At 32.8% G+C, this 22563-nt stretch overlaps 1 protein-coding gene across 2 annotated transcripts in view; it reads right to left on the reverse strand.

The window, feature by feature from the left end:
• Positions 1-22563, reverse strand: part of LOC145293137 (beta-arrestin-1-like) — a 252833-nt gene that overhangs the window by 167278 nt on the left and 62992 nt on the right. The window contains exon 2 of one of the 2 annotated variants that reach the window (XM_080139546.1): positions 20128-20183. The exons of the other annotated variant lie outside the window; for it this stretch is intronic. Coding sequence (XP_079995672.1) covers positions 20128-20132 — 5 coding nt within the window. The 5' untranslated portion in view covers positions 20133-20183. The remainder of the gene's footprint in view (positions 1-20127; positions 20184-22563) is intronic. 2 annotated transcript variants of the gene reach the window in all.

Below are 22563 nucleotides of genomic sequence, written 5' to 3' on the forward strand. Positions count from 1 at the left end.
TCAAAGTCGCTGCTGCGATTTTTCACCAAATTACGGACATTATATTAAATGAGTTGGACTCCGCAGTAGGGTACTTGGATGATGTGTTAATGAAAAGTGCTAGCAAAGAACAACACAAAGCTCATGTAAACCAAGTATTCAAAAGGATCCAGGATTATGGATTTAAAGTAAAACAGGAAAAAAATGTACATTTTTCATGAAGAAAATAAAATACTTGGGGCAAATCATCGATAAACATGGAAGAAGGCCGGATCCAGATAGATCGAGTGCAATAAAGAATATGCCTGCTCCAGAAAATATTGCGTCTTTACAAAGTTTCTTAGGTTTGGCAAATTACTACAATGTATTTGTGCCACATATGCATAAACTAAGGTCGCCTTTAAATGAACTGTTAAGGAAAGACCAAAAATGGGTCTCGACGCAAGAATGCAAAGAAGCATTTCGGGAAATTAAAGAGACTTTAACGTCTGATTTGTTTCTGGCACATTATAATCCCAAGCGTGAAATTATAGTTGCAAGCGATGCCAGCTCCTATGTTACAAACAGACCACAAACCATTAACGATTTTCGTATCGAAAAAGGGACTACCACAACATACGGCGAATAGACTCCAAAGATGGCATACCATACTTCTGAATTACAATTTTCAAATGGAGTATGTACCATCTAAAAAATTTGGTCATGCAGACGGGTTATCGAGGTTAATACCTAAGCAGACAGAACCATTGGAGGATATGGTAATAGCAGCCATTCAAGCAGAAGTTGAAGTAAAAAATATGTTATGTGACACAATAAGAGAACTTCCAGTAACGCTTGATGAGATTAAGAGTAAGGTGGACGAATTTATAGGAAGAAAGGATCAACAATAACGAACTGGATGAAGAAATTTATTCAATTTGCGATAACGTCCTGTTATATAGCAACAGGGTTGTAATTCCTGCGACATTACAGAAAAGAATGCTCAAGGAATTCCATGTAGGACATCCAGGTATATCAAGAATGAAAAGCCTTATGCACTCTTTCGTTTATTGACCAAACATGGATAAGGATATAGAAGGAAAAATCAGCGAGTGTAGACAATGTGCATTAGCTATGACAGCTCCTCTGACTCAATTCGGATCGTGGGCAAAACCGGACCGACCTTGGTCTAGGATTCATTTAGATTTTGCAGGACCGCTAGATGGGTTCTATTTCATTGTTGTAGACAGCCTATCTAAATGGCTGGAAGTATTAAAATGTAAGAATCTCACATCCGTGGTAACTATCAACTTCCTGTATGAACTCTCCGTTAGGTTTGGAGTAGTAGACTGCATTGTTACAAACAATGGAATGCAATTTACGTCTACTGAATTTAAACATTTTTTGCGAGGATCATCTAATCGAGCATATAACCATTCCACCATACCACCCAAGAAGTAATGGAAAAGCAGAGAAATTCGTTGACACATTCAAGAGAGCTCTGAAAAAAGCTAGTTGATCGCCGACGGATAAGTCAATCCAACAGTTTTTACAAGTCTACAGAGTCACTTCGAATGCAAAGATCGAAATGTCGAAGACACCTGCTGAGGTTATGTTCGAACGCAAGGTTAGATCAAATTTTTCACAAGTTGTTACCAAACCAGGATAGGTCAAACCTAAAAAAACCGATAACAAAAAACCGGTATAAAGTTGGCGAAAGAGTCTTCTACAGGATTCACAAAAATAATAAGACTTCCTGGGAGTCTGGCATTGTTGAGAAACAAATAGGGAACATGGTCTACATGATTAAGGGACCAGACTTCGTGCACAAACGTCACACTAACCAAATTCGGAAAAGATACTCGAACAGTGAGGTGATCAGATCGCCCGAGGAGGACATCATGGACACAGTGTTTGATACTTTTCAGGTGCCCATACCAGAGACAGCTCCGGAGACCAAAAGATGAAACAGAAATCAACAGAATTGATTAGGGTGAACCCAAAACAAAAACGTTATTAATTCCAGGCGGAATATTTTCAAAGGGGGGTATTATACCGGCCTTCCTTGAACAGAGGAATTTACACCAATTAGCACTATAAATAGCTCTAGTAATTCCAACACCGATGAGAGAGAGGCAACTGCACTTCAACTGCTAGCCGAGTGCCCAGCAGATATACACACTTTCCTATCTTTGTATATTATTGTTAATACACTTGTTCTTTAACCGAACCTCGACTTGATTGTTTTTATTTTCACTGATGTTCCACAACACAACAGTTATTCTCAAAAATCAAAAAAATAACAAAACTATATGTTAAAACACAGCACAAACATTCTCAACAAGGTCTGGGAGATAAGAATACTCCCAAGACTGGAGCGATGAACACAGGTGTTATTTTTGGTATCAACCTGATTGATGCATTTGCTAAAATATTCCAAACAGAATACAACCCGGAATAAAGCCAAATCAGTGTGGTTTTCCCCTGGGTCATGGCTGCACTGATCAAATCTTCACACCAAGATGAATTTTCAAATATTAATGTTTCTAGCAAAGGATAGTTTCATTGGCTTTGTTGCTGCATTTGAATGTGAACTATTGTACCCTCTGGAAGGTTATGCAAGCAGATGGTATTCCGTCTAAACTTCTCAGTCTTCTTAAAAGCATACTACTGCTCAACATGATCCCACATATGCATGTACAGTGAGGTTTCAGTCTGGCAGACAGCAATGATGCATTTTTTTCTAACATTTTCAATTATGTCATTGATTGGATAACCTTGAATGCTTGAAGAGTTTGGCCAGTGTCACTGTTGGTTGACATATTTTCGTCAAGGACTTATACTATACAGATAATATTATGCCACTCTGTAAAACATTTGCAGATCCCCATTCTGCTATTAATGAGCTTTAGCATGTTGCATCACTGTGAAATGTGGCCTATGAGCCTCTGACCAATGCAAACTTGAGGTTTTTGATCAGTATCTGCACCGTATCCTCTGGTTCTGCTAACAGCAATTCCTCTCCAATGCTGTGGTCTGCACATGCTGCAAAACATACTCACCCAATCTATCCTCACAAAGCGCCTCTGATGGCTTCGCCACGCCTTTTGTTGACAACCAGGAGATTTCATCAGTGAAGCCATTGACCCTGCCCCACCGCAGGCTAAAAGAAACATTGTAGTAAACAGTTAAAGACCTGGATCAAGACGATGAAACAACATGCCAAGCTGATTCTGGGCTCTAACCTCAACAGTCTATGTCACTGGAACTGTAAATGGCTCATGCTCATGACTACAACAGCATTGAATCATAAGGCATGGTTGGCCTCAATTTAAAATATGATAAACTCAATGAGTGGAGTCAGCTCAACTGATCCACAATGATAGCTGAACCAAGTACTAGAAATCATCGCAGATTGGGATGGAAATAAATGCCACAAACAAAAAAAATACTTTCTACCATTTTTGCTTCAGACAAAACACGCATTGTTCTACATAGTAATGTTCTTGAAAAGATTGAACATTTTCAATATCTTGTCATAATCACAACCGCAGGTTAAGGTAGAGCTGACATGAAAACGCAAATTGACCGCGCACATCACGTCTTCTGCAGACAATTTCTCGCTTTGAGATAATGCACAGCATTTAGATAAAGGTGCTACCAAATTATGGTATAAAAATCCAATAAGATTGAAAGACTATTAGAAACTTTCACTAATCATTGCTGGAATCTCATCCTGCTGTGTTTGGTGGCAGTACTTCCTCTCAGAATATGTTTCTGCTGTAAAATTGACTCCCACCAACGAGATATTTACACTAGCTGGGTCATGCCTTTCACCATCAAGCAGGAGAGTTCATCTATGAAGCAATTGCTTCAGCTTCCCTACACTGTTAGAAAGTGATGGAGTGACAAAAAAAAACAAAAAAAAACATGGTTGATGACAGTTTTTAGCTGAGTTCAAGCCAAACTGAATCCCCAAATTTATGGGGTTTGCTATCAAAACAGCAAGTAATTAGAGATGGAATTTAAATAGTCAGGCTTGGTCAGCCTTTCTGAGGGATTCAGTGGTTTGGGTTGATGGGGGCCAGCTCTACATACTCCGTGTGAATGCGATTTCAAGTACAAGTAAACAGAAAAGATAAAGTTTAATCTAAAGTGCCAATGGGTAAGCATAAAAGCTCAATTTTACATAAATGCAAAAATTTGTATTTGAACAAAATTATTCTGTTAGGCAGAATTGGTGTAAAAATATTTCAATTTTTTGGTAAAAACCAACAAATATTTGTTTGTTTTTTTATTTGAGATTTTCATAGAAAGATTTTGCCATCCATTTTGAATTAAAGTTTGTTTTGTTTTTTGTTTTTTTTTTTTAATATCTAGTTTTACGTTCAACTTCTGAACAGAAAACATTCTTTTTTTTTACATAGCAAACAATTACTAATTCCAAAATGAAATAATTTCGGACAGAAAACAAATGACGACATATCCATGTAATCATTCTTGTTTATCTGTCTAGTACCACCGAGACAAACTCAATGGAATAACCTTATCTTTACAAATGTTATGATTTGAGCATCTTTGGTGCGTTTTAGAAAATAAATAAATTGTAATATGTGTACATTTTATACAAAAAAAAAAACAAACTGAGCTACATCAACAATGTGCATAAGTCATTTTTTTCAGCATAACATTTGTTGAAGAAAATTTTTACACATGTAAATTTCACATCCTAAGCAGGATTGCAGAGCGGAAGTAATTTTTATTTGTTGTTTTGGCATGATTGCACTTAGTTACAAACTTATTACATTTTCATTAAGCCAGTAAATGTAACGGTTCAATTCAATTTTATGAGACATATTTTAACAGTAAATGTAGGTGTGGGGGGAGGGGTATATATGTCAGTAATGTGGACGCCACATCATCTTCACAAGTTGCTTATTCAAAATAAATACCAGATGCCTCTTTTAGTGTATTCTATTTTTGCAACAATATATGCACACATGGAGGGGGGGGGGGGGAACTATTTCAAAATTAGAAATTTAAAAAGAATCGAAATTGATAATTGTATTGGAATAGTCTAATCAATAGTTCTGATGTTTTTGTCATTCTGAATTTCTTTTTTTATTAGTTCTTTTCAAATAAATTGTTTTGATTGGCTATCATAACATACTTGAACTAATGCATACCAAAATGTATCACATTAAACAAAATCAAATTTTTAACGAGTAACAATAGTAGTTCCCCCGTGTTTTCTATAAATTATACAAATCTAAAATCAAATATTGATAGGATCAAATATTACAATCTGTAAAATCGATTAGAAAAAAAAGTTATTAACATCAAAGAAACTAGTTCCACTTTATAAAATGACAAAAATGCTTTCATCAGTAAAAAACAAAATATGCAAATGTTATGTTGGGTAATACTTCATAAGTAGTCATTTTACACTATAACTAGGAATTTTCAGATACAAAAAGGAGTTAAAGAATCAAGAATCTGGTGAGTTCCATGGTGAATCACTAATCTCCAATAAGTATACAATACCTATTGTGTACACATCACCGAAGGAGTTGTAGTGCTCTACAGAGAGAAAACAAGATGCACAATAATCCACTCAAGATCTCTCAAAGCACACCTTATGGAACGTGATCAAACACTTTCTACGGATTAACAAAGTAAAATAACATTTTTGCAGAGATATTTTTCCTGCAAGATATTTAAATTTTTTTTCAAACTTTTATAAAGGTTAAAACAATGAATACTTGATTTTATTTTTGGAAATTTTTAAAAACCGAATTTAGTTTTGGTAAGATAGAACAATAAAATGTCTGGATCAAGTCATTTTATACAAGGAAGGTCCACTCCTAAACTGAAGTTCATGAGGTCAAGTTGAAAAGGAAATTCAAACAAAATGTCTTTCATGAGATGTTCTAAGGAAATGGGGCAGTTGAGTCTGTAGTTAGGAGTGCTATTATTTGACAAGGTCACATCATATTGAAGCCCCCACCATCACCACATTAGAACAGAAATATTGATAACATTTGTATTTTTTGGTTAAGCAATTAAAAAAATACAAAAGTTGTTCAAAATAATTTTTTACCTTTTTTTAACAGTAATCATTTATCTTTATTACAAAATACTCATCTAAAATGCATTTTTTAGAGAAACTTTTTACTTTTGATTTTACTTTACATTGAGAAAGTTTAACGATCATGCATTCTTGAAGACAAGGGGAATTTTACTCCCTATTTTTGTAAATCCTGACGTTTTAATGCTTTGAGCCAGAAGCGAAAGTTGTTGCAATTGTTAAAGATTTATCTCCCTCCATACCTTTTTAAATTCAATTTCAAAACTTTGGCATGTAGCACCATGCATGGAAATAGTTCTTGTTCTAACAATTGTGTTCACATTTTCCAGGTTTCATATGGTTTAGCAAATATCAGATCCTTTTCTTGCATAACAGCTTTCGAGTAGGGATGTTTAAGTTTGGTCTTAAATCGTTTAAACCCACTCCTAGTTTAGACAATGTAACATTGTCAAATAACTTGTTTTTTTTTGTTTTTTTTACATGGAGATCACCACTTATCAAGGCCCGAAGGCCACTCAGGGATAAGGGTTATTGCGTGTAGAGTAATCAATGAGATAGTATTGTAGTAATCATTAGTATTGGGTTTTGATAGAGTGTCTTACTTAAGGGGGCTGTTTATCAGGAGTTTGTTTATGTTGAACTTGAAGACGTCCAAGTTGTAGTCAGGTGGGAAACAGGCAAGCGGCAGAGAGTTCCACTGGCGTGCAGTTCTAAGAAAGAAGCTTTGTTCATGGAATCTACGTTTGGATTTAGGCACAGATAAAGAGTGGGGAAAATTATTGACAGTGGTTTCAGCTAAACAGGTGTTTATCGTGAAAGACTGGCGAGGGGTGACGTGGGATTGGAGCTCAGACGAGCACCTGCCATGGAAATAGCGATAAAACAAAGACATGCTCGCAACGTCTCTTCTGTGGGAGAGAGGTTGCAAGGAAGAGAAAAGGGCATCCCCCACTAAACCACGAAGTCTATTTTGTACTCTGTCAAGGCAGGATAGGCTGTTTTTAGCAGCTCCTGCCCAGATGTGGCAGCAGTACTCAATCCTTGGATGTACTTGGCTTTTATACAGATAGAGAATTGCATCAGTAGTGAGATATCTTCTGGAGCGGTAGAAGGATCCCACCATTTTAACAGATTTGATGTACATGTTCCATTTCAGATCAGGAGTAAAGGTCAAACCCAGAAGCTTGTCAAAACATGGAGCCTCTCCAAGACGAGACCCATCCATTTCAATTGATGCCAGATGGGGATCAGAGCGTTGATGATGTAAAGATAGAAGCTTGGTTTTGGATGCATTAAAAGTGACCAGCCACCGCTTCCCCCATTGTACCACGTGCTAAAGATCAGAGGAGAGAGAATTAGAAAGAACTTTGTCATTTACGGCCTTTGATGTGTTGCCATAGATGGTCGTGTAAGATGTCAACGAATGATTTAAGTATGTGTTTAGGGAGATCATTGATGTAGATCAGGAAGAAAGCTGGGCCGAGGATGGACCCCTGGGGGACTCCAGCATTAATACTGTGGGCCTCTGATTTCTGCCCATCAACCACTATTCTTATGAACCTATCAGAGAGAAATGATTTAATGATTGAGAAAACATTTCCAGTTATACCGTAGCTGGAAATCTTGTGAAGTAGGCCCTTATGCCATACCTTATCGAAGGCCTTCGATATGTCAAGAGCAATTGCCCTATAAAGGAAGCCTTTGTCAAGAGATTCACTAATCCTATGTGATATAACTGTTAGCATATCTGCTGTAGATCTTGCAGAGTGGAAACTATATTGCATGTCACTAAGAAGGTTGTTTCTGTTGAGGTGGTTGACTACTTCTTTATTTAATATGGATTCCAACAACTTACTCATGACATACAGGAGACTTATTGGTCTGTACTGAGAGGGAGATGACTTATCACCTGAATTCTTAAATACAGGGCATACTGATGAGGTTTTCTAGGGTATTGGGAAGCACTTCTCCTTAAGGCAACGCTTAAACAGTTTTGTAAGTATGGGGCAAGTTCTGGTTGGAGCTTTTTCAACACTATAATTGAAATGCCGTCTGGGTTAGTTGCTTTACTGGAATCAAGGTTCTTGATTAGCTTGATGACCTCACGCACAGATATTTGTATGTTGCATAGTGTGTTGTCTGTTATAGGAGGAAATACAGGGAGTTGATGGCCATTGTCGCATAGGGTAGAATTAGCTGCAAAGTTCTTGGCAAATAGTCTGGCCTTGTCTGATGCTGACGAGATGACCTCAGGTCCATTGATGATAGTTGGGATAGAACGCACACTTCTGTTCAAGATCCTGTTTGTTATTTGCCAGAACTGGTGGGAACCAAGCCGCTGCTCAGCTGTTTTGGATTTAACAGACTGAGCATATAGCTCTCTTGCATGTTTTATTATTCTTTTACAGCGGTTGCTGGCAGTCCTGAAGGCAGCTTTAGTCTCAGTACATCTATTTTTACAACTTTTGAAAACAGATTTTTATATCTTGCCACAAACTGAACAATGTTTAGGCAGAAGCTGCATTTATTAAACGATTCATCGTAATGAACTTAAAAAAAAAATCTTACCGTTGGGAATGCTTGATGCAACAATAAAATCATTAAGCAATACAAAGTATAGTATTAGAATCTGCCCGATACTCAAACTCGCGAAAAAAGTTTCATGTCAAATTTGTTGAAATTAGGCTGAATAGTTTTTGATGTGGATGGGCAGTTTTACTGTATAAGAGAGAAAAAACTGTTCTTTGGTTTCAATTGTATACTGAAAACTGAGCAGGTTGTTTTCTGTTTTCAAAGTCTAAACTATTCGACCTTTTGCATCTACGACCAAACGCTCTTTTTGTAGTTGTATTAACAGTATCTCAAGGATGCTTCATGTTACATTTTGTGCAATTCTGTCAAGTAGTTTTGGCACCTATAAGTGACAGGCCAAAAATATGTTCAGTTATAATATGAATAACGTCTCCGGTTGGCATAAAACGTTTAGGAATTCATAAGATTTCGATGTCAGTTTTCATTGCTAATAATGTGAAGTTGGAAGAACAAGACAGAGTGAGGTGTCATCAATTATGAAGTGAAATGTAAATCTATTTAGATAATCAGGAAAGTGGTTTTCAGCAAGAAGAAGCAAAATATTGAAAAAGAAACAAACATGGAAAATATTATGAGAATAAAGTGTTGAAAGCAATTAACTTGATTAAAACGTTGAAGATTGATATTTTTGTTGCTCAATTCCATGGAAACATTTAATCTTTTTTACAAAGATCTTTTTAAAAACTGCATTCAATTAAAAATTTTATATATATATATATATATATATATATATATATATATATATATATGACACTAGAAAAGAACGTCTTTATCTGCTGAGACACTAAAAAAAAAAATTTAATTTAAAAAAAAAAAAAAAAAGTGAGAAGTGGCCCCACCCAAATTAGTATATTTTCTAGACTAGTGAGTTTTTCTTTTTCTACTTATTTATACATAATGGCCTGTTGCATAGGTGTGTTCCACTTAAGAGTGTGAAACATTTACACAGCAGATGGCAAGTGACATCAATGAATAATAGTGAGGGGTGCGGGGAGGGGATATGTTTACAATGGTTGTTGTAAGCAAATGCCACTCTCTGCTCCAATAAACACTTGTAGGCATCTAACCAAACACAAAGTATCACTTGTTTAACTAACTGAACAATTTTTCCACAGAGATGAAGTCTGTTCTATTATCCAGTTCAAAAATTAGATTTCGTTTCACTTTTTAGCAAAAAACTCCAAACATTTTAAACAAGAGTTTAAAAAAGAAAAAAAAAAAATAGTTTATAACATTTAAATAGACATTCTTCATTATCGTTATTTCCTTGACTCCAATCTCGGTTTCTGTGTAAAACATTCACAGCAAGAACTTTCTACCACCACTGAAAATAACTTCCTTCTTTTGTGTATCTAAAAGTTTCCATGAACAGAGTTTATTTCTATGAACTTCCCACATGTAGAACACATTATTATAGGCCTGATTTCCTACCCCACAACATGGTTCGATGTAAAATATTTGTCAAAGCATCCTTTCAAGTAATTTTCTCCATTCCATTATTTTCAATCTTCTCATAGTATTATTCATTATCTAAGGATCGCAGAACAGAACCAAATTTATTGCCACAAGGGCAACTTTCATTTTTTACATGACTTTCACCATCCTTAAATTCAGTTCTAAGTTAGACCAGGATTGATATTTGGACTAAATTTGACAACGATGGCTCAAACAACTGTACACAGTCACAAATTAACAAACTCAACTGAAAACATAACCTCCTTAGCAAAACTAAAAAAAAAAAGTTATCAATTATATTATTTAGACAAATCACCAAATAGAAACATTAGATTATTTACCCAATTTTTTTGTTTTTCATAGCAAGCAGCCAAGTAACAAAACGAAATGGGTAATTTATTTTTAATCAAGTTGTTTAACAGTCCAATTATTGGCGGTCAATTTGAACCACATAACCAAGACTAACAAAGAACAGTTCAAATTATGTAGTGTAAACTCTACATTAAGAACTTCAAATAAAGTTGTAAATCATCTCTTCCAACAAAACGAGTCATGAAAAGGCAAATTCAACAACTTGAAAGATTAAAATAAAAAACTTTCACAATGATTTTTATTCACGTTGAGATTTTGCGTCAATGAAAATTAACAAGTATGAAAGAAACCTATACAAGGCTGATTTTAAAAGTAACGAACTGAGCGTGATGCATGAGCTATGGGTAAAAGAGAAATCACCAATGTGTTATTATCTAACATGACATATTGGGAATATATAATACTAGCTGGATGCCTGCATATAATATACTACATACATTACGTTTATACATGAGATTTTAATTTATGTAGATTGCGTATGCATTTTTACAGAATCAATTCTCTATTGAATATCATATATTACAAGGAATAATTTGCAAAAACAATAAAATAAAATAAGATAAAAAAAATAATGATAGTCATTCATCAAATTCTGTCTGAGTTTGTTTACAATATCACATCAGCTAATGTTTGGGCTTGGCAATGAATACTCTGGAAAAGTCACTTTTGATTAATGTTTAGTTTTAAAATATGCAAACGAAGAAATAATTTGCAGCGATTTTAAATGGTACTTTTAGATGATTTTATAATTTATCATAAATTGAACTCAAGAAGAAAACAATAAATAAAATGGTGAGCTACACCTGGGCTTGGACAGGGGATCATTAGATCTGTAGTCGAATGCTCGACTACTAAACTATATCCCCAGATTATAATAAATCTGCTTTTTTAAGAAATCATTTTCTTATCTCACTTGTAGGTGTAACGTAAAAATTCATTTTCATCTATAAGAAAAAAATTGTTTTTAGGATCGGATTTTTTCGATTTTCGATACTTATCAGATGAATTTCTGTACAAAACATATCTAAGAACACTGGCAGATATATATATTAGCTTTGTGTGAAATTTGCAAAAGATAAGCTTAGCTGTTTGGGAACTTATAAGGAACTCACACACACAAAGTGACTTTTATATAAGAGTAGAGATAGAGATTGTTCAACCTTACAACAGGACCATGATAATCATGACTATTCATCTTGTGGCACAACTTCTACATGTTTCAGGGGCTTTTTTCAGTGTATTAATTAAAGTGCTTACAAGTGTACACTGTGGGCTACTGCATCATATTAAATAACTGTCTTGGGAAGGCATGAATCCAGGGATACTTTCTAAAACTATGTAGGCTATCCAGTAAAGCAGACTCCAGCCTTCGTTGTGTAAGTAACTAAACGAAAAGGAAAACTCTGAAATAGCACCAAACTTTCTTAAATATCTCAGCATTGTTTCCAGTCATTTTGGACGTTTTACTATTTGACTCAATGTCAGTTCAGAAGAGGTAGAGTAAGAGATTGTACAACACTTGCTTCACTAGATTCACACACACACACACACACACACACACACACAAAGTGGTATCCATGATCTCTAAATGGAAAAGAGATCTTTCTTAAAAACGTCAAGAATGAGAGTTCATATAGAAATGTTTTAATTTGAATAAAATAAAAATACGCATCAAGTGCGCTTGAAGGCCAAATCACAACGTAATATTAGGAAAATAAACAAATATTTTACTTGTTTGAAATTTATCACATATTTCAGAGGTATACTCCATCTTCAGTGTGTTGTTTTTCTTTTTTCCTTTTCTTCTTCCTTCAAAAGGAAAAAAGAAAAACAACACACTGAAGATGGAGTATACCTCTGAAATATGTGAGAAATTTCAAACAAGTAAAATATTTGTTTATTTTCCTAATATTACGTTGTGATTTGGCTTTCAAGCGCACTTGATGCGTATTTTTATTTTATTCAGATCTTTCTTATTTGGTTTTAGTTAAATCATGTCCAAAATTACTTTACAAGAAGTTTATGCCCAGCCAATATGTACAAACGTTTCTCGTACATAGATTAGTGCTCAGAGATAACATCAGGCTGATTATTGCAAAGCATCACAGAATGAATTTACTGACTCAAACAAAATGAAGATTTCAAATTCTTCACTTGATTTTTCCAATAGACCCCGCAACAGTTGTACAACATCTGTTACTCATTCAAAATGTTGATATTATTCATTATCTCTGTAGAAGAGGTGTATGTAGTGTGCTAAGAAGGGGTTTCTTAATATTTTTGTTTTTGTCACTACAATCTCGGTTTTCATCCATTACTTTTGAAACTATTTCCTCTTTATGTTATTTATGTAATTTACAAATGAGTGATTGGTGAAAGTTGTGCAAAAATTGTACAGAAAACTATTGTGAGAATTAACAATGCATTTAATGAGAGCTTAAAATGTTGAAGTAAAAAGTATATGAAAACTTTATATTGAGTCTTACTTTTTGTTTGTCTTAAAATTGTTTAGAAAGGTTTTTATTTGGAAGAGATGCTTTATAATAATTTGGTATGTTCTGTGAAACAATTGATGACCTACTGTTAAAGACTTGGAAAACTACTATGGAAAGTGAATGTTACCAAGATTAAAGTGTTGGCAGGAGAGTGCAAGGAGAACATAGGAAGTGAAGATGGATTTAATAGAAATAATTCTCATACATAAATTTGTGAAAGTATACTACTCCGTTTTAACGGGTTCATTGTAAAAGAAAAAAACTTTCTTACTGAGCCTTTTCTGATAAAATTCAATTATACCATCTAGGACAAATATCACAAAATCACTTCTAATCAACAGCAATTCAAACATACAATAAAATCATTTAAAAAGTATTAAGGCTTTCATAACAGCAACAATTTTCTCTTCTGCATCAAAGCATTAAAACGTCAGGATTTACAAAAACAGGGAGTAAAATTCCTCTTGTCTTCAATGATGCATGATCGTCAAACTTTCTCAATGCAAAGTAAAATCAAAAGTAAAAAATTTCTAATCTAAAAAAATGCATTTTGGATGAGTTTTTTTCTAATAAAGATAAATGATTACTGTTAAAAAAAAAAAAAAAGGTAAAAAATTATTTTGTGCACCATTTTTTTAACAACTTTTGCATATATTGTCTGATCAAAGAACAAGCAGAGTTGAATTTTGTAAGGTAAAAAAAAAAAAAAAATCGATGAAGACATTGGTTACACTCAGACTCGACAGGATGGAAAAACTAAAAAATGCCTGACGTTTGTGTTCTTTCAAACGTTTCATCTGAATAGCAAGATGCGAAACAGTTCGCATAAACTACATTTTTGTCAGCACTGAAAACATGCATTCATTGTAAAAGCAACTATTCATTTTAACATAAGAGTCCAACAAAATAATAAAAAAATCATTAAGTATTCTTTCTTTTCTTTTTCTTTTATTAAACTCAAAAAATAACAACTTAAAATAATTTCATTTGCTACCATTAATGTTTTCATGTCAACATACAAAATAGATTATTTGTATAATCAGAACTCTCGCATTTGCCAACACGTTTAAAATAGAGACTTATGAGTAGTCATCACCTTGACTGGTATCATCATCTGTTAGCCATGTTTGAATCTTCCTCTTTCCTTATTAATAACAAAAAATACTAATTATTTTACAGGCCTATTCACCCTTTACAACGCTAATAAAAAGTATACATAATAGTTGGGGCATATCCAACACATTCCTTCAAAATGTTAAGGTCATGTCAAACCTGCATATGAAATCATAACTGCAAACAAATTATTCCAATGAAGATATTGACATTAAACAATACAAATTCATTGTCAAAACAATTATTGATGAACTTGTGGCAAACAAAAAAGTGCAGACGAGAAGATCAACTAGTTCTACAAGTAGACAGCATTTGTTTTTGTAATATTGATAGCTTTTATTGATGCTTTTAAACCAATAAATACTTTCTGCATGTGCCAAGTTCAAATTAGCACTTTCAATTACGGATGTTGGCAACCTTTATGTCCCTCCTGTGAAAGAATCAAGGAAATCAACCCTAAGTGAATAAAGCTGGTCAAATTGATTCATAGAAATTTATTTTTAATTCAATCAGTTTTTGGATGAGGAAATGATAATTAGGAGAATGGCAACAGGCAAGTTTTTCATGCAACAAGTCATTCAACTTCTAATCTGTCTGCATTTGAAAACATTAATAATTATTTTACGTCAAAGTCTGAAGCATTCTTATAAAACAGCGCTCTACGGACAAACTTATCTTTAATTGACCTTTGAGAACTAAATATTTTCGTTTACTAGCCAAACCCACATCATTTTTAGAATATGCCATGTTTGTTCTGTGACGAGTATGTACACCATAAAGATTTTTCTGTGTTTTTTATTTATCAAGTGTAATTCTAAATATACAACAAATTTTATGTCGATACTTGAAGGTATAAACATTTTAATTTCTTCAGATATTTTTTTAAAAAGCCTTCGTAAAATAAAATAAAATAAAAATATATTGTTCTATTAAACTTTTATTGTTTAAATAATTTAACTTTGTTTTATACAAAAACAAAAAGTTGAAAAGATATTTTTCACTTAGTAGTGAGCTTTGGAAGATTGTCAGTGAAAGAAATACAATCGCCAAAAGATAAGTGTTTCATTATTTCTAGTTGCCAGTTTGAAAAACTTGCAAATGCGACTGTTTCACTCGCAATGTAGAGCCCTTTAAAATAAAATTTTTCAGTGTCAAAGAAAGCAAATGATAGTCATCTACGCTATTTTTTATGTTTACAAATGGCAAGTAAGGTCCCTCCTCCAATAAAAGAGAATTTCTCCCAATTGACAAAGAACTCATTAAGCCTACGAAAACATGAACCGATATTAAGTAAATGACAGACTGCCCTCTTTCCACATCCTATTCCAAAACAAAGGCAGTTTACTACAAGTAGATCAAACTAAGCGGATTTAGTTCAAAATTCCAGGTTACCGACTACAACACAAAGGAGGCTGGAGAGTACAACAGGTGAAATACCAAAATAAGACACCAGTAAGAAACTTGAAAATACTCAACTCAAAAAATTGTTGTGTTAAGATTATTCAATTCAAATTATGTATTCATTAAAAAAATAAAAAGTTAAAGTTTGCTGTGCAAAGACTTAAAACATACAAACGTGTAGAATGAATATTGTATTTGAGCCAAAAAATGAAATCTGAAATAAAAGCAGTTTTGGGTCCCCATTTCATGGGAGATTGGGTAACTACCAAAGGACATAAGGAAAAATATTGCTCAATGCTTGGCAACTTTTTCTTTTTTAAATAATACTAGATACGGTTCTGAATTTTTAAGATGACGATTGATTATTCATATTATTTGGATTCCCCCAAAAATATAACTGCAAATTATTTAGGATTTCTACCGAGTCATGGCTGACAGAATGAGAGCATGCTAGTTATGTTGATTAAATAAAGTGTTCCATTTGAAATTCCATGCAGATTCACAAGTTCGACAGAAATATACACCTAAAGAAGTTCGGAGGCTACACTGACAGAAATGTTGCGTTAATAACACTCAAGATGAGAACAGGAGTCTGAAGAATCAAAATATGAATACTGACTAGACGACCCATGACCTTTTTGGCAAACATAAAGAAATAAAAATCCAAAGGTCAGATCAATGTCTTAAGCAAACGTAACAAAATCAATAAACAAAACACTTTGAGAAATTCAAACGATTTCAGAATACATTGTGATGTCATGCAACCTTCATCCAGGTAAAGAGCATTCATGATCCTCAAAATTTTAGTCCATTTAATATATAATTCTTAATCGTAGTTACAAATGAACATCAAAACTTACTTGTTTGTTTAACCAAAGTGAAAAGCTGTGATACAGTTAAATAATCTGTCAGTGGTTCACATGTGTGCATATATATATATATATATATATCCATCTCAGGTATTCTTATCTGACATTACTTGAGTTTTTACTTTTTTATAATTATAGTATTGTTTTGGATCATTAAAAGATTAATTGAGCCAAATTGTTATGAAACTAATTTTTTACCATAATGTTTTTACTTTATAAAATTATTGGATGTAAATAACTTTAAAAATTTCCATTGTTTTTTATACATGAGCATTTCCTAAAAAATTAATCTCTTCGACAGTTTAAATATTTCCAAATTCCTTTCAAATTTCAAAGGATCAGAGTAACTCCTTTTTGTCTTCTGATTTCAATTAACTGATCAAAAACAAAATAAAAACAAAAAATAACCGATCCATGAAAAAAATAAATAAATAAATACAGTGTGCATTTGAATTAGGATGTTTAAAAAGTGATTTTAAATGGTATGTTAATTTTTAACATGAAATTAAGTCCGACAAATCAATACTTTAAGCATTTTTCTTTGTTATTAGCATGGATATTTGACTTGTTTCAACTTTTTTCTGATAATACTTAGGCTGACTAATGTTAGAATAGAAGTATTTTCTTTACCAGCTTAAATCGAAGTGGGAACTTAAGTCCTAAAAAAAAAAAAAATAAAAGTAACTTTTACAATAAAGTTTTGGTATTTCTCCACCTACTTTGGCTATCTGATAACTAATTGAATGTGTTTCTAGTAAACATTCAACTATTTCATAACATTACACATCATAATACTAGGTAACATTTTTCCTTTCAACTTCAATGATTGTTTCTATTAGATGCTACAAGATTTTTACTAATGTATTTTTAAGGATATAAAGGAGCCTTTCATTAATCAGGAAGAAATTTTACTTAGAAGTCAAGAGATTTTCATATCGTAAATATAAAACTATTTCTTTAAGATTTTCTTTTTCAGGTTTAAAAACTTTCACATCCTGCAGTTTCTTTTATTTAATTAAGCTTATCGTTTTTATGCTTCCAGGAAAACATAGTAGTGGCTGTCTGAGAACTTCAAGGACTCCAGTCCTAAAATCTGACCCGTTATGTATGGGGCAAAGTTAAAAAAAACTTTGGACAAATTGATGTCCAGGCATAGGGTGTTATGTGCTCCATGTCCTACCTAAAGGCTGTGATGTAGTTGTTTCTGAGCGATTTGTATTCGCCGAAAGATCTGTTAAGAGATGCACTTTGAATTTTGAGAATACATCAATTAATTATTGGCCAAGATATGACTTCTTTCCAAAAATTGTTAAATTTATTCCAAACACCATTTATTATTTTTTTTTATTTACTTTATGTGTATTGAAAATTTATCTTGCTAAGTGTTGGAGCTTGCAGTACAATTTTACCAATAAGAGTTCAGCTCGCATTTTTCTTTCCATTAAGTGTAATAGTTTTCCTTAAATATAAAATTATTTTTTGGTTCTTATACAGTTTAATCAAGACATTAAAAAATGAAAATATTGAAAAAAGTTATATTGTACCTACCCATTATGGAATGAAGTTCTCGGAAAAAAAAAATTTCACTTAATTTGATCAAGTAGTTTTTTTTTGTTTTTTTTTTTTACAGAGGAAAATCAAATTTTAATGAGATCGATTGTATCGTTGCCATTTGCCTATTTACAGACACGAGGAGGGGGGGGCCTTAAAACGAAAAATTGATTAACAAAGGACAAAATGAAAAAAGGATTAAAAAAGGACACAGAAACTCTTCAAAGTGAAAAAAAAAACTAAACTAGCTACGTATTTTTTCTGTCCATGTTTCAAAATAATCTCATTAAATTTTGATAAACTTTAAGCGGTGATTGGAGTTATCTCTCCTGGTGCTCCCTCCCCGTCAGCGAAAAATCAAGATGGACTCTACCCAAAAATATGATTTTTCTCTGTAAAAAAACTACTTGATCAAATTAAGTGATTTTTTTTTTTGTATGAAAACTTTATTCCATAACGGGTACGTACAATATATTTTTTTTTCAATATTTTCATTTTTTAATGTCTTGATTAAACCGTATAAGAATCTATTTTTTTACTAATTACCAAACGATTCTGTTTTTTGTTGCTTTTTTTAGTGGGAGCGGGGTATTTTAAAATAATATTCATAAACTACTGGCTAGGATTTTTTTCTCTTTATTTTCTATTTCTTAATTGTGATTTTTCCAATCTATCTATATATCTATACAAGTGAGAATGTGTGTGTGTGAGCATGTGAGAGAGAGAGAGAGAGAGAGAGAGAGAGAGAGAGAGAGAGAGAGAGAGAGAGAGAATTCTCAACCTATATACTCAACCATTTTTCATCTACAGACTGGAAATTTGATATATACGGTATTCAGATATGTGGAAAATTTTTTAATCTGATTTTGTCTGGAAAACAGGGTTACTAAGGGGTTAAAATTGAAACTTGGAGGTCATCGGATTTTTATCTGTTTGCTAAATATTTCACATGTGTGAATGGTTAACATTACAGATTTATGTTAATAAGTAAGTTTGGAAAACATTTCTTAAAGATCATGTCAAACTTGCCTAATGGTTATCGTACTTGACTCATTGTCTTTAGGTTTTGGTTTCAATCTCAGTATTTTTTTTTCTTACTTACAAAAAGTGAACTGTTAGGAAAAACATAATACTTGTATGCAAATGTCTGGGTTTTTTTTTTTTATTACTTCATTTTCTTAAAGGAATGTAACGTTATGTTTAACACAGGGCAAAGCTGGATACATCTGCTAGTATATCTATAAACGTGAGAATGTGTGTGTGTGTGTGTGTGTGTGTGTGTGTGTGTGTGTGTGTGTGTGTGAGAGGACACTTCTCAACCTATATACTCAACAAATTTTTGATCTACAGATTAGAAAAAAGGGCTGCTATAGAATCAAAATTGAAAAATTGTTACTTCGGTGTCATCGGATTTTTATCCGTTTATCAACTGTTTTTTGACTGCACATGCACGGTCGTGAAACATGACAACTTCCTTATGTTAACAATAAGTAGGTTTGAAAACACTTTTTAAAGATCGTGGCAAGCTGATCAAATGGTTATCATACTTGACTCACTGATTTTAGGTTTTGGTTTCGATCTCAGCTCTTTTTTTCTTTTTTTACTTACAAGAAATGAACTGTTTGGGAAAAACAATTAGTTTCTTTCCATTTTTTTTTTTTTTTTTTTTTTACTTCATTGTTTTAAGGAATTCAACATTATGTTCAATATCTAGGGTAGTTTTGTTTATAATAAGAAATCTGCATTAATTAAAATATTATATTTATATATTTTTTTATGACTGGGCAAGACCAGGCGGCCTGCTAGTGTCTTATAAATTTTTTTATTGATCCATTGGGGGCTTACACTAATATCATGAGGTATAAAATGAAAACAAACACTGCTGAGCAATGCCATATCAAGTTCTCTAATTGTAAATAAAAAAAATTAATTTAAAAAAATGTAAAAATCACGCAGAGATGAGAAAGACACAAGAGGTGGTCATAATTATATTAATATGAAAATTTAGAATGTATAGAACCCACACACATCAGAGACTTAATATCAGAAATAAATATGGTCAAACAAAAAAGACCAATAAAATTTTTAGCAGAGCAAAAGGTGAACATGAAGAAAAACTCCAAGAAAAGCACCAGACAAATTCTTAGAATTTCTAAAAGAAAAAATGGAAAAGGGAAAAATTCAGCCAACACGAGAGAGAAAAAAAAAAAAAAAAGAAAAAAAAATCTCAAACCTCATGCTCAATTGATCCAAGTTTTTATCATAAGTTTTTCTCAATAACTTGAAAATCTGGAACCAAAAAGGCATAAAATATGTAAAAGAAATAAAATATAAAATTTCAGGCAAACATAATGTAAACATTAAAGATTGATGGGATGGGGTTAGGTTAATGTCAGATCGGGTTATAACTTAGAAAACCAATAAAATTGATGTTTTGATTTATAATCTTTGACCCAACAAAATATAATTTAAACACTTGAAAGCAAATAAACTTTGATATAAAAATTTTGAATTTAATAGAAACGAGTTTTAATAATTTGTGTTTATATGTGTAAAGGAATAAAAATTTATATTTCTACTTAGACTAACACAAAGGGAATAAAACTAAAACTCAGCAACCAATAAGAGATACATGAAGTAACAGAATCAAAAAACAACACAATAAGCAGAAGAATGTTGCCTAAACAGTTTACAACACATTAAAAAATATAAAAATAAAAAAAAATGATCATAAAGAAATTTAGTAGCTATGATGTTTTCCAGAATTTGTGTTATAACTGCATTAAAAATTATTTTCCTAGAAAAGTTGAATATATTATAGATAAATAAATTACCGTTCTTTGAAATCTAAGAATTTTCGACAGGTGGCTGCGGGGGGGGGGGGTAGGCTTATGACAAATAGAACACTTTTCAGGCAAATATGTAGGTAGTACTACCTGACAGAAGATAACCAAGTTTTCCTAAAGTGGAGTAGATCATTTGTTTTTGTTTTTTTTATGTTAGATTTCCAAACCTTTAGTGCAACCACCAAGATTTCACACTTCAATGTCGCGTAAGGTTGGGGAATGAGCCAAAGAGTCAAATAAGAAATTCCTTTATCTAAAAGGAAGAAAAAGAGAAAATCCAAAATATTTACACTGGTTTCATAAAAATACCAAGACTATTCTTGATGTGTAGGAGTTTAAGGATGCCAGCAACAGGTTAGTCCAGACAGCTGGGAGATATAAAACTCGAGTCAAGCCAGCAGAGAGAAGTAAAAGTCTGATGTAGTTGTGAGAGAAAATTAGAAAAGAAAAAAAAAAAAAAAAGAAAAAAAAAAAAAAAAAGAGAGAAAAAAAAAAGAGAAATTCAAGATTGTTTTCTGATTAATAAATCACCAGTTATCAAAGCCCAAAAGCCACTCAAGAATAAGGGTCAACAAGTTTGTAAGATGTACAGTGAAAATGTAATGCTATTGTTGAAATTGGGCAGAACTTGATCATTTAAGAGAATGGCTCAACAAGAATTTGTTTATAATGGACTTGAAAACGTCTATATGGTAATCAACTGGGAAGTTACTCTGTAGTAATATGTTCCACAAATAGGTAATTGTAGAAAATAAACTTTGTGGAAGCTCTGTTTAATTTTAGGTAAAGGGAGAAAGAGAAATTATTTATAATGGTTGTACTTAGAGGAGTTTTGTTGTGAAGGTTTTATGTGTGTGTGGAGGGGACAATAGATTGGAACTGCCACATACTACCATGAAATTAATGAGAACAGAGAAACGAGTACTCCATCTTAGGACGTATTTGAAGCTTGTACAGGTAGAGGATTGCATCAGGAGTCCGATATTTTGGGGAGCAATAAAATGATCCATTTTTCCAGCAATTAACATTTCCAGTCCAAAGTGAAAATCAATCTTAAAAGTTTATCAAAGGTGGGGCTTCCTTCAGGAGAGAGTCATTTATTTCAAATCAGAGCATTGGCTGTGAAAGGAGAGAAGTTTGGTTTTAAAGATTAAAAGTAACCAGCCTATTTTCCCAATTGTGCCACATGCTCTAGGTTGTAATACAGAGAAACAAAAATATTTTGCTCTTTGAAGTGTTGTCATAGATGGTTGTGTTAAGCCTTGGGAGATTGAGGATGTCATTTTCCCTTTAAAGGCCATCCATGATGCAGTGCATATCAACCTTTGTGTGTGCTAAGACAGTGTCGGCTACATAGAATTTTTTTTGTTTTTTGCCATTAAACATTCTTGTGTTTAAAATCCTCCAACAAATTATAAATCCCAAGTGGATAGATAACTCTGTCCGCTCTGGGGAGATAAAAAAAAAAAAAAAAAAAAAAAAAAAAAAAAAATGAATAAATAAATAAAAACGATCATCATTGTTAAGGATTTCAGACATTTGAAGTCCTTCATATCTCAGCACAGCTGATTGACCATTCATGAATTTAAGCCGATACACTACCAAGTGTTATCCAGAGTGCATTTCTGTTGATAGTGTCAAACTTGAAAATATACCAACCGTCGTTCCTCTTCTATTACTAAAAAAAAGAACAGGCATCCTATATCACTAAGTAAAAGCATCAAACACCTTGGCAACAGCCTCCAATAAGTGATAGCATCAGTGATGGAAAGATAAGATCTAAAAATGTTAAGGTTTCAATATGTTCCAATAGAAATGGGGAA

The sequence above is a fragment of the Euprymna scolopes genome, chromosome 14 (assembly GCF_053919585.1).
Source record: "Euprymna scolopes isolate OS-2025 chromosome 14, ASM5391958v1, whole genome shotgun sequence".
In the NCBI taxonomy this organism is placed as follows: Eukaryota; Metazoa; Mollusca; class Cephalopoda; order Sepiida; family Sepiolidae; genus Euprymna; species Euprymna scolopes.